Source organism: Sinocyclocheilus anshuiensis, unplaced genomic scaffold (genome assembly GCF_001515605.1).
Source record: "Sinocyclocheilus anshuiensis isolate Anshui unplaced genomic scaffold, SAMN03320099.WGS_v1.1 scaffold3298, whole genome shotgun sequence".
NCBI lineage: Eukaryota > Metazoa > Chordata > Actinopteri > Cypriniformes > Cyprinidae > Sinocyclocheilus > Sinocyclocheilus anshuiensis.
The window spans coordinates 58,547-71,924 of NW_015538163.1; the positions used below are offsets into that span (position 1 = coordinate 58,547).

A 13,378-nucleotide genomic window follows, 5' to 3' on the forward strand; every position below is an offset into this window, starting at 1 on the left:
TGCTTTGCGGCAAGCTTTAGCCTATTGTGTGCATTTGAACGCAGAACTGTTCAGCTGCGCTGACGGCACGCATGCTGCTGCTGCAGGACACTAAACACCGTCGAGCTGCTCTTGACAGTCGCGGCAGCCAGGGATGGATTATGACATAGCGGTGCCCTGGGCACGAATCGATTAAAGGCCCCCTTCAGTATTTTTTCATTTTTTATTCGAAATATCTCCAAACCATTCTCAAATATGTGTAAGTAAATTTTGCATCTTTATACGTCATGTTAGTTGAACTATAATGGGCGATGGGCAAAGTAGCCTAATTAGCCTAATAAGTGTTAGTGTAAAGATGGGGATACTGAAATTAACAGTATTTATTTTTAATGTGCAATAATTGTATTTATGGGCTACCGCTTAATAGGTGCAATCATTTGATTTAGATGCCGCTAATCACCATGTGCATTATCAACATCTATATGCCGCTGTCAATTCCTTTTAGTGCTATATTTTTAATGTAGCCTATGCTGTAGCATCTTTCATTATATTTTTATATTTTTTATATTTTTTATACTGATTCTGTACAGTAGGAGGCTACATGTTTTAGTTAGTACAGTATTTATAAGCCAGTGGAACGGAATTTCATTCATATGTGCACTCTGTGTGTACAGTTGAATGACAATAACGCTATACCTACCTACTATCTATTAATTACGCATAAAACCCATCTTTTTACTTAAGTACCAGATATGGGTGTCATGCCATAATATTTTTAATACGACTGACTTTGTATTTAACGTGGATTTAATAAAAACACTGTAAGTTACTAATTATAACACTTTCAATGTACAGAAAGAGAAGAACATTATCATTGACTTCAGTCTAGCCAGAGTTCAAGCACTCTCAAAAACTCCCATTATAATCACTGAAGCAGTTTACAATGTGAAATGAATCTCTTACTTACTTTCGTACATTCACATCTGCACTTTGTTGTTTCTGATGAGAAAATTCGCCAGAGAGCAGAATTCAGTCAGGGAGCGTGCGCACTGAACAAAACACCGCGTTTCAGCAATGACTCATCTGAACGCCTCTGATTGGTCATTGAATTAATAAGCTCAACAGAATTGTGTGTGATTGGTCATAATATAATGATCAGCGCTGTAACAACGAGTCTGTCTCTGGCTCAGCGCCAGCCAAAGCGCAAACTCAGGTTTGAATTTAGCAGCTGATGATGTGCCGCACTGACCGTTCTAATCACACCGGCGTGATCGTATCAAATATAAAAAAACATTATTCAGCTATTTTTTTTGTCTTTTTGGAAGCTGCATTCAAATTCCAATTGGCTCAACAATCTCCGTCTGAATGGGCATGACAGAGGCGTCCCTCACGGTTGAAATCGCTTTCTGGGAAGAGCGTATTTCGGCAGGGCCCCCCTCTGGTCTAGTGCCCTGGGCACATGCCCGGTAGGCCCGTGCGTTAATCCGTCCCTGGCGGCAGCACGGTCTCGTGTTGTTTCCACCAGCGCGGCAAAAAAAAATTTTTTTCATTACTAATTGATGGATGTCTAAAATATAAAAATAGGAGAAGCCTAAAACAAGCCCGATGCCCGGCCCGCGTCTGAACTATGACTTGTCCCGAAGCCGGCCCTATAGGGCGTAAAAAAGTCGGGGCCCGTTGGGCCCGGGCTGAAATGCAGGGCTCTAGTTCGGGCAAAAGGAGACACCCATAGGTACTATGCAGCAATCACCCTTAATTGCAGAAATGTGGCAAAACATCCCTGGAGAGAACCTCAGATTATTAAATTCGAAAGTGCTTTCCATATTTGGATCAACATAGGCTACATTTGTGAACTTACATTTTCTGCAATGTCGCGCGTCTTACAGACTGCAACTTACAATCGCAACTTCATTGTGCTGTTACTCCTATCGAGCCGAATTTCACAGAATTGGTCAGATAATTGGTCAGCTCCCGACAGCATCAGGTGTTTTATTAATGGTTAGTATAATTATGTATTTATTTATTTCAATGAATGTAATCGATTAGATATCATAATATTTAGGCTATAATAGGCTATTATAAATCTGGTTGGTTTGTATTGGTGACATAATATGTAAATGATATGCGTGCGGCAATAGAAAAAAAGGTTGAGAACCACTGGTCTACAGCTATAAACACATTTAAGAAGGCATGTTAGTAAAATAAGTGTTATTTAAAAATTATTAGGAGATAATCGATATATTCAATCGCAGGCTGTTGCTCAATACTCTGGCGCCATATGCCCAATGAAGCTGTATAGATGGTAATGTGTTTAATGGGTTTTGCATGGTGTTAGTACAATTACATTACAAATCAAGATAATGTTACAAATAACCACTCATTTTAAACACTTATTTTAGTGCATTTAATGTCAAATGTATAGTTTTTTTGGATGTATACCAAATATGCAGTATTTGTCATTATAAATGAATATGTTTATATGTCGTTAGGTCAGTAGTGCCAGCATATGAGAGCGTTTCCAGGAGTCCTCTGTTGAACACAGCTCTAAGCTGTTGAATACCAAAGTTATTGGTATGGCACACGGCCATCCTAATTAGATTCATTTGTACTAGTATTCACTTAACATTAGCCGGATTTTAACAATTGTTTATTATTGCTTTCCTAGAAAGTTCTACATTTTCCTTCAAGGAGACAGACGAATATCAGAAGAATAAAATGTTTCCAGAGGTCAGATTTTCTTTTTTAAACTGTAAAAAGGGTATAATTACTTGAAAAATGTGGGGTCTTTTCCTAAGTAATTTTCAGTCATTTTACATGCGCTGATGTTTAGGTTATCTCCATACACAAACTCTTCTGGCAGTACTTCTGGCATTCTTGCAAATCATTAATCTACTTTTAAACTCACAATTTATTTATTCTAGGTTTTTCTTCAACAAGAGAAATCCTCAGAGATTTCTTTCAGAGATCTGAGAATTTAATTTTGAACACATACTAAACATTAATCATGAGTCGTCAATTTCATGAGCAATAGCAACTGTTGGAAGTGTGAGTTTAATTGTATGCAAATGAGCAGTAATGGGATTTGGGGTTATCCAGTGGAGGTGCAGACGCTAACCAACTGCCTTAGGAACACCTACTACCAACCAGCAGAAACTTGCCAAAGCACTATGTTTGATTAAGTTTTGTAATGTAACAATATAGTTACCTTTTCTTACCTTTGTTAGTGTGACTAACTATGAAAAGCTTGTTGTAATTACTTTGAATTATGTGTAGCTTGACAAAGTACAGTTTCAAAATGACTTCCCCTTTATTGGCTACTATATAAGGTTACTATATAAAACACTAATATACATAATAATATCTACTACACAAATATGTATCTACAAGTAAAACAAGTTCTACTACAAGTAAAAAGGTATCTGTCCCACAGCGTTTTCTGCTTCACTAAGGTATGCAAACATAATAATTAAAAGTGAACAAAAGGGAAAAAAATGTCTATAAACCCCTATGAAAATGGGTGATATGATTTGGGGGGGATTTTAACTCATATTTAACTCAATATGAGTTAAATTTCCACAAATTTAACTCATATTGTTAAATTTGTGGAAAATAGGCTAGCCAGACTGCAAAACAGAATACATGGTGGACATATGGTTTAAATTTATGGGCTCATGGTTGTTTACATGTTTACATTTCTTTTGTAAACAAAGCTTCATATTAAACTTGTGTCGTAATATTTATTAAAACAACATTTGCATTTTCTTCTTTGACCAGTTGACTAATATAAAGTATGCATATTTGGTCAACTAAGCCTCTCATCGATTAATGTTTCGTCTGTTGATGGAGAAATCCCTAGTTATTATATATATTAAATGATTGGCTAAAGAGATGTCTTTAATCTAGATTTAAACTGGGAGGGAGTCTCTGATCCAGGAACATTATTTGGAAGGATATTCCAGTTTAGGAGTTTAGCAGCCAAATGTAAAAATGCTACTCTTTCTTTATAGTAGACTTTGATGTCCTTCTACCTTTAAGGTTTTGCAACCTTAAAGAGTGTGATGGATTGTAGTATGATAAAAAAATCCCCCCCCCACATAACAAATCCCAATTTAACCCCTGCTTATAAGTAAGCAGCAATATCTTTCACAGGTACAATGAATTTCTAAGAGCACAATACATTCAACAGATGCACATTGAGGTGCCAATTTTATTTGCATCTGACTGCACTTTAAATTATTATGAAAAATGCCTCTTTATCTTCAATGAACAATGCTGTATAAACAACTGTTCATTAGCATACTGAGTGTAAGAATTTCCATTATCATCCTCCACTCATTATTTTGGATCTATTTTTATTGCACAAAATATGCATGACAAAAATGTTGTGTTTTCTCTTTCTCAGTCAGCATACTGAACCGCCATTTAAAGTTGCCTGTCGTCTCTTTTACCGTCTGCATTTGACAGGATTAGCATTTTAGCACAACATTCAGATAAGGGTCACTCTCGTCTGATCATGGCAGACATTTTAATTAGAAAGATGCAGAAAGTTAATTCCCCTCTCAGTATACCCCCTCAGATTGAAGGTCATGCGCAATTAAAATGTTCTGTCTGCTGTATTTGTTTCAATGCAACCACAAGTAACATTATTTAAAAAAATACATTGTGAAAATGTTTTGACAGAAATGTGCTTTATATGGTCACATGTAAATATCCAACTAGCATGGTTGGACTGAGTTTTGATTCTGGACAATAATAAAAAAAAAAAAAGCATTGCTTTAAAAATGCCTGGCCACAGTGTTTACTCAGAACCACAGTGTATTACTGATGGAATTTTTTTTATTTCAGAAAACAAATGACTATACATCTGTCCGTTTCCCAAACTGCTAATCCTATGTAAGTGGTCTTTGTAAATTACTTGCTAATGCATAAATAATTCAAAATACTGTTTTACAGTAGAGTACTTAATATAATGTTGTTATTTCAGGAGCTTGTTTTCAAAACAAGTACAGTTTTCACAATGTTTTTGTTAAACGTTGATACTTGTCTACAATAAAATATAAAATGTTTGGTTTCATTTTACACTTTCTCATCAGCTAAAATTAGATGCCATTTAAGTCAGAGTAGAACTGACTAAGGTTAATGAATATGGCATGACAAAATATTGATCTTTTAAACTATGATAATAACTATGAACAGCATACATATGACTTGTAGTACTCTCTGCATTATAAGCTAACATTGTAGAAAATATTTTAATTTGGAAAAAAAATACTTAATGCTAAAAACAATCACTTTTACCTAGTCAAAAATGTATGGTATGAGCATTGATCACGACACCCTCAGATCCCATATTCAACTGGAACACAAATGAAAGAGAAGTATGAAAAAGGAAAATGTTAAATTAGAACAGACGAGAACAGATAAGACCTTGGTAGAATAATCTTTTCAGCATTTAATAGCATCAGCGTCATTAAATAGCATCAAGTTTTACATCCTCTCTACAAGCAACACTAGATTAGAGAAGGTGAATCTGATTGCATTCTTTCCGTCGTCCCAGAAGACCTACACCTCCCAGCATGGCCGATACACTCTTCCCACCATGCACCTCATGGTGTCCCTTTTGATGATGGCGATGCTCGGGCTCAGGTCTGTTCCGACATCTCTGCGCTCTGTGCTGAGAAGGCTCTCGGGGAGACTGAGATGAGGGAGTCCTCTGTTCAGAGATGTTAGGGTCCTCAGCAGATTGGAGTCGGCCACCACGATGATTCTGGAGTTGCCTGGTGCGGATCTCAGAGAGTTCTCCTCCAAGCTCTCGCTCAAGCCTTGCAGATCTGGCTCTGTGTCTTCAGCTTTGGTCATGGGGATGGCAGCAGTTCTGAAGTAGCACTCGGACAAAAGTGCAACAGTGATGAGGACGGTACCAACGGAAAGCTTCATTCTTGATCCCGAGTGTTTCTTCAGTGGTTCAGCTGCTGTCTCCTGTGATGTCTTGCAAGCTGGTCTGATAATAGTGGCAACTTGGTCCATTTTTATAGGCCTATCAGCCATTGTCTGCAAATGTGCCACGTTATCCTTAGATTCACCATTGTCTTGGTTTCTCATGTGGCTATTAACAAAAACACAAAATCTCATTGAGAACCTGATGAGACCACTGACAGAGCTCAAGTGTTTTGTTTGGTGGAAAGTTGATTAAGATTTCCTGCAACGTGGCTTGTGTTCAGCACGCAGATGGCAGGGTTCCACTGAGTGGGCATCGTAAGAGGGGATGTAATTCCAGAATCCTCACACTTTGAAACAATATGAGAGGATTACAGACCTGTTGAAGAGTCCAAGTTAATAATAACTGTTTTCTCATTAGAATCACATGACAAAGTCATCAAAAGAGGCTCCAGCCCTAGTAGATCAAAATAAAGATCAACGCCCAGCAGGAGGTTGTATTATTTAATTTGGAAAAGTGCTGCTGATTCATGACAATGTTGCAGGTGTTTCGATTTGTATCAAGTATCATGTCAGTGCAGCCTGAATGGGGCTCCTGCTGGTAAATGCTGCATGATACAGAGAACATCTATACATTCATTGTACTCTGAATAAACTCACTGAATGAACCACACTGGCTATTCATTGAAAACATTTATCATGGCAAAGCAGGTGATTTGTAATACTTTGGTTGTTGTATTTTAGTATTCTAGTACATACAATAACTAAAGTTTTTACCACCTATAAACAACATGACCGTGGGGTGGAAATATTTTTCTTTTAAACATTTTCATTCTTAGGAGTAAGATTAATGTTTACCTGTTTACATCACAACCTAAAAAATACTTAATAAAATAAATTAAATAAAATTCCAAAATCAAAACCAATATCCAATAGCCACTCTTTCTTAATCTGTCAGAATTTAATCTTCCATGTCTAATGTACCCAGTTTTTCCTTCTTCTATCTTCTGATTTTTGGTCTACCTCCAAAAAACCCAAAGGATTTTGAAGACTTCTATATTTAAATCCCTCATTTAAAACACACAGTAGTCTCAGAATTGTTCTCAATAGGATAATCGCTTTTTTTGTCAGTTGAATTCAACTTTGGTTTTTAAAACAGAAGACCTTCTTCTGGCCCTTTGACTGGCTTAGTCATTTTCTATAATCAAAGGCCATGTCACAATGTACTGTGAAAACAGAAATGTCAAAAATAATTGGAAGCAAGGCCTCTAATAGGACATCTAACAGAACAAGAGAATCTAAAGTAAGAGATTATTCAACTGTGCAAAGTCTTGGGCTCGTCTCATTGAGAAGATGAAAGACTACAAAATAATAAATATACATTTTTAAGGCAAATCTTTCATATCAAGGACTACAGAAACAAACAAGTGATATTACAGAACATCCTACAACACCAGAGAACATCTAAATTTATAATTTAGTGCCCAATTAATTATCCTTCCGTTGCCCACCCCAGTAATTAAATGTATATATGATGATTCATATCTTCCCAATATACATCGCCCTCCCCAATAATAAAATGTACGAAATATATGATGATTCATATCTACTGCATAAATATTAAAGGTCAATTTAAAGTGAACCACTGTATAGTTCCTGTATAATTTCCCTCCTCTGTAGTGTGTCCACAGTGTATCGTTTGATTATCTACCAAACAATCATTTCCACTGAGGTGAGTTAAGAGAGCAACTGTGAAACAATAATGAGGCTTGGAACCATGGGAATAGTGTAATCACAGCTGGGATAAGAAAGGCTGGTTTCAAACAAAAGACCTAAAATGGGAAAGCATTCTAAACTGTTTTAGTAATATGCAAACAAGCTCATCTGGTGCGCATTAGGAACAAGGTGGGTGGATTTTACTACTAGATGGTCTGTGGGCTCTAAATGTCCTTTCCTCTTGTTTTGGGGGATTTTGAACAAGGCTGGACTCCTTGCCACCACATTTCCTCTCCCACAGGGTGTTTCTGTACATGGCAATATGACGAAATGGACTTTCTCACTCAAAATAAATAGAGAAAAAATCACAGTAGAGTTGATTGATTGTGCAGATGTACTGTGAGGAGATATTACTTACTGGTTGTTCAAGATGCAGGAAACACATTATTCTCTTGAAAAAAACTAGTAAAAAGACATTTTGTGCATCTACATTTGCATACTCATGGACTATTGTATGCAATTTTGTAGTATAAATTGTAGTATACAACAAGAAAAGGTTAACTTTAAACACCTGGATGATGCACTTATTTAACTGGAAAAAAAAAAGGTAAAATAAACGGAATACTGAACACTTTGTGTAGCTTTAATTGCGGAAGGAGAGGTGCTCTCAGACACTATGGTACTATGTTACGTACTATAATGCATAGTTTAATTGCATGGTATATAATGTGTCATTTGGGACTCTACTCTTTTTGCTACATATTGTATGTGCATGATACTTTAAGGGTCATTTACACCAAGAACGATAATAATAATGAAAACTATAATGATGTCTATATTCACATCCACACCAACACAATAACAATCTATTTGTTTTAAGCAAGTGCTGCAGTTTACAGTATATCATCTGTGCTTTAAAATCTTGTGCTCTTTAAAAGGATTCCGATTGGCTCCAACACCTGTTCCAAACCTGTGTGAGTTTATTTCAACATTTCTTCTGTTGAACAAAAAAGACGATATTTTGAAGAATCTTGGTAACCAAACATTTGAGGTTAGCCATTGACTAGTTATCACTTATGATCAAAATATTTTGTTGTGCACCATTTTCAATCAAGCTGTAGTAAGACCATAGAAACCAATCCAAACCCAAGCAACCACATAACTGTACCCTGTGTAGTGATTGGTACTCACGTCACCAATGGCATTGTGATTTTTGGATCACACATCACTTAATATGTGGTTATATATCAGATGACCATTTTCACAGCACCAGTTTTTTACTTGGCAAAATTAGAACACTCCCAACCGGAGCTGTTTGATAGTGATTAAGAGATTAAGTTGGGTGTTGCTATGGCAGAATTATGTTATCATATGGAAAGATAAATTGTCGCTTCTCTGAAATTAATAAGCTGAATAACCTTATTATGCATCAAACAAAGAAATACATTTTATTTTTTACCTGACATCAGCTATAAAACATCTCATGTAAATTAGAAAATCATATACTGATAATATACAACAATGTTGACCCATGATCGAGTGAGCAGTCCAATGGTGGTGACTTCTTCCACTGATTGTGTATGGGTAACAATGCAGTGAGGAAAGGAGCAGAAATCCTTTTCAACAGTCTTGAATTTAAAGCGCTGTGGGATGCTGATCTCCTGGAGCACCAAAGAGTCCTAAAATTGGGAACACGCAGATGATTGACTCTGATCACGACCGGGTTTTCTCAGACCGACTTGGGTATCGTGCACTATGTTAAAAATACCTGGCTGGGACCCAAAGTAATAGATTGGGACCTGACCTTGACATGGGTGACTTTTTAAAATATGGACCCAAACCCATACCCTCGGCTTCCCGATTCCTCGTGTTCAGTCTGGACCTGTGAAGACCTCTTGTCTCTGTTACTGTCTCTCACCACACAGGCTGGAGACTCAGAACAAGGTGTGTCTGTTGGAGAAGGAGATTACATTTTGGCGCTTTTCCATTTCAGTTCTGTGATTGACTGCTGGCATCAGAGGGTGGAATTCATTTGCATAGTCCAAAACACACAGTTAGAAAAGTGTCCTGAAAGTTTGGCATTACTCACTTACTAAACCACTACCAGAATACCTTTGGTGATGTTCTGAATGCATAAAGTACGAACATGATGTAAAAAGATCAAACTGGTATGAATGCATTTATTTGTCCAATAACAGCCATTTTGTGTAAGATTTTACACTACACATAGCTGCCACCGAGAACGCCTATTTCTCTGAATAAGTATGAAATGTGTTGTAGTTTGCATCAGTTTCAAAGCATAGTTAGTATGGATTTGAATGGATCACTGTGGCCTCGCTTTGTTTCATCCACTGCTGCAGCATCCTGAGGTCCTAAGGAATTTTTATGGCGGTCACAGGCCAAAACCTAAGGAATTATTCTCTTGATGGGTGAAAGGCAGAAATAGCATGTGAACCAATGAGAAATCCTGTCCTGCGTGATAACAGAGGTCTTCTTGCCCTCTAAAAGGTGTCTGGCCATTGTCCTAGCATCCTTATTTGATGGCATTTTAGACATTTGTTTGTGTTAGTCCACCACAATCCAATCAAAATGTAGCAAACCTTTCTCCACTGCTGCAGTCAGAGAAGGGTTTGGAATGTACTGTTCACCTGGCAACCACCCCCAACACCTTAACACCAGGTTTTGCACAGGCAAAACTATTACTCACATTTTCTTCAGGATATTTAAAAAACTATTTATTGAACATGTTTGTAACATTTGTAACATCTTTATTGAACATATTTTTACAGTTTTTCTCGATTGCTTAAACACATTTCTTGAAACTATGCCTCGTATTCTCAAAGCAGTAAACACAAATCCATAACGTCTCACCCAATTCCCCAAACATCCTATTTTCAGGTCAAAATGAAGCTCTACACTCAAAACCATTCACTCTTGCTGAAAAACCAAACTTTTCCCTCAGACATCACACACAAGCTTTCAAAAACACACACACACTACAACATAGTATTACACACTGGTGCAATAAATTCAAAACAATATATCCAAAACTGGTAAGTTATGTTGCTTGTGGTTCTCCCCCTCAAAAACCTTTTCACATGAACACAAAAGACACAACCAATGTATACATTGGCACATTTTTATTCATTCATGTACTACACAGCACAACCTCCTTTGAATCTCTCACAGGCAGATTACATTATTGGCAATGACCATGTTTACAAGCTCACTCTCTTGCTCCTCCGACAAAAGCCTTAACCTGCCTCCACCAGGTGGTTGTCTCTGTGTCCTACAAAAACAGAAGCACTCATTACTGTAACTGTCACACATCCTGCAACAGTGTATGCACTCTAAAGTTACTGTACAGAGCAGTCTTTTCAGAACATTTACTTTCAGAACGATTAATCTTATTCTTATGTTAATTCTTTATGCTATTAAGAAGCATTATTTTAAGAGCTCTGTGTGTATATTTTGTGCTTAGATCTGATGTTTGGGCACAGTTTTGTACAACCATTATTTTAAATTACTTCAGATCCTGACTGGTTTACCCAGAACTCAATGGCAAGTCTGATTAAATTTATACTGGCAGATGTTGATTGAGTCATGGGCATTGTTTGGGGAAAATCCTGACTGAAAACCCTCACAGTCATCTCCTCTAAAAAGTCCCTGTCCATTAACACATGATTTAGCTTGACAATAAACAAATCTTACTGCACACTCTATGAGGCTCAATGTGAACTCGAATTATGAAGAGAAAGGAAAAGGAAGCAGGAAGCAGATAAACATAATGGGTCTTCCCTTGACTGTTGATGGAAAAATCAATGAGATGGTGGAACCGAATCATGATGACAGATAACTTGAACCAATATAGAGAGAAACAAAACAATGGCACTATGATATAGCTTTCATTTACTTGAAGAAAATGGAAAAAATGTCTCTGAAGATGAGGTTTTCACTGGCCTCAAACACTCTATTATTTTTCTCTGTTTCAGAAGATCCTTTCTAATGCACTGAAGCTGTCTCAGTAGTGCATTGTAGTGCATATCTCAAATTGTGAAGCTTATGGAGGAGAAAAACAAATCTCACCTGCATCACATTTTGCATACTTTAGCATTATTCTATGTCATTTTGTACTGAGTTGTGCAAGTAGTGTGTTTACAAACATCATTTTAAGATCAATTAAACACATGGTTTCCTTCACATGGAAAACAGTGAATGTTTCTGTATGAGAAAAAAAAAACATGTTCAATTTGAGATAATACTACCATTCTAAAATTCAAATAGTCTATGACAGAGTACATAGTGTGCACATAAACTTACTCTTTTTGCCTGGATCCTATGAACCTCCTAGAACAACCGAGCAACCATATACTTCCAATAAATATTGCAACTTTATATCTTTCCTTGAACCTTTTAAGACACATTGTTTAGAACATCATTTATTACACAAGCATATTGTACATACAAGGGTACATATATCCAATCAAGGATATACAGTAAAAAAAAAACATTGTTTATAATAAACAGTTGCATAGTTCATATTGCTTTCAAGATTTTCTTTTAGATATTGTTTCCAAACATGTTTTAATGTGAAAATCACTTTAAAATCAAATAACAAGCAATTATAATAATTTAAAATATAAATACAACATTTTTATCACCAAAATAAGATCCAAATAAGAAACACTGCATCAGCCATTTAGGTTTTGCCTAAACACTATTCACATTTTCTTCTGAAAATGTAATAATCTGGTTCAAATGGTTCATTTGTCAAATAGATTTGTTAGTTGTGGAGGTTTACAGGTACTGACTCCTGTGTATCAAGGCATGTTATGGTTACTGTTGTCACAACAGTTCTCAGTATGTTTAAAGGAGTGTGTTTCTCATGTGTGTGTGTGTGTGTGTGTGTGTGTGTGTGTGTGTGTGTGTGTGTGTGTGTCCTGGGCAGGTGTTTGTGGGTTGGTTTTTGGTTATTTGAGGACAGCTGCAGGCCATATGCTCATAACAGAGCTGTTTCTACAACTGTAAATTGAGGATGGAACAGTTGAAGAATTTTAACCATGCTCTGTTTGTTTATATCCAACTGGACTGTAACCCTCCCTCCGGTGAACATAACTGGAGCAGGGCTCTGCAATCTGTTTAGAGATCAGATTAGTTTGTGATATTGATTTTAATGTAGATTTTAATTGTCTGTAATATTTATGTCACTAGCGGCACCAAACCCACCACAGCAATACGACAACACATGCTGAATGCTTACATGGAGAATATTTTTTTAACTAAACACAGTCAGGTTTTAGGATTCAACCAAATTCAACAAATACTAGTTTGTCTTTCTCAGTTCTTCTCATTCTTTGCTTTCGATGGCACCCTGAGCACTCATAGACCGCAGTTGAAGGTGTTTGTGTGCTATAGAATTGGCCCATTAACAGTCTTACCGCCACACCTCACCATCCCGACCAGAGAAAAGAGTCTCCGAGGTCGTAGACTCTGCTCTGAAATGTGCACACCAGCTAACTATATCAGTATCTGCCAAGCAAAACACAAGACCCTGGCTCAGGGGCCAGAGGAAAGGCAACTTAGCCTCACTTTTAGAGGAGACAGTGCTTCTCACATAACCTGAGCCACCACTCAGCCCACGGCAGCAGAACTTTGTTAACACAAAGAAGCAGGCTGCACTGTCGTCCGAGCTGAATTGTTATTCCAGCTAGGTAAATAATAGAGCTCCCTTCTTCGTGTGATGAAT

At 37.0% G+C, this 13,378-nt stretch overlaps 1 protein-coding gene across 1 annotated transcript; it reads right to left on the reverse strand.

Annotated features, from left to right (window-relative positions):
• Window positions 1-5,541: 5,541 nt before the first annotated feature.
• LOC107683707 (pro-MCH 1-like) lies at window positions 5,542-5,947 on the reverse strand. The gene has a single exon (XM_016479775.1). The coding sequence runs from the start codon at window positions 5,914-5,916 to the stop codon at window positions 5,542-5,544; it is 375 nt and encodes a 124-aa protein (XP_016335261.1). The 5' UTR covers window positions 5,917-5,947.
• Between the last annotated feature and the right edge of the window lie 7,431 nt (window positions 5,948-13,378).

Coding starts and splice junctions, on each gene's coding strand:
- LOC107683707 (XM_016479775.1), bottom strand. CDS start 5,916: ATGAAGCTTTCCGTTGGTACCGTCCTCATCACTGTTGCACTTTTGTCC.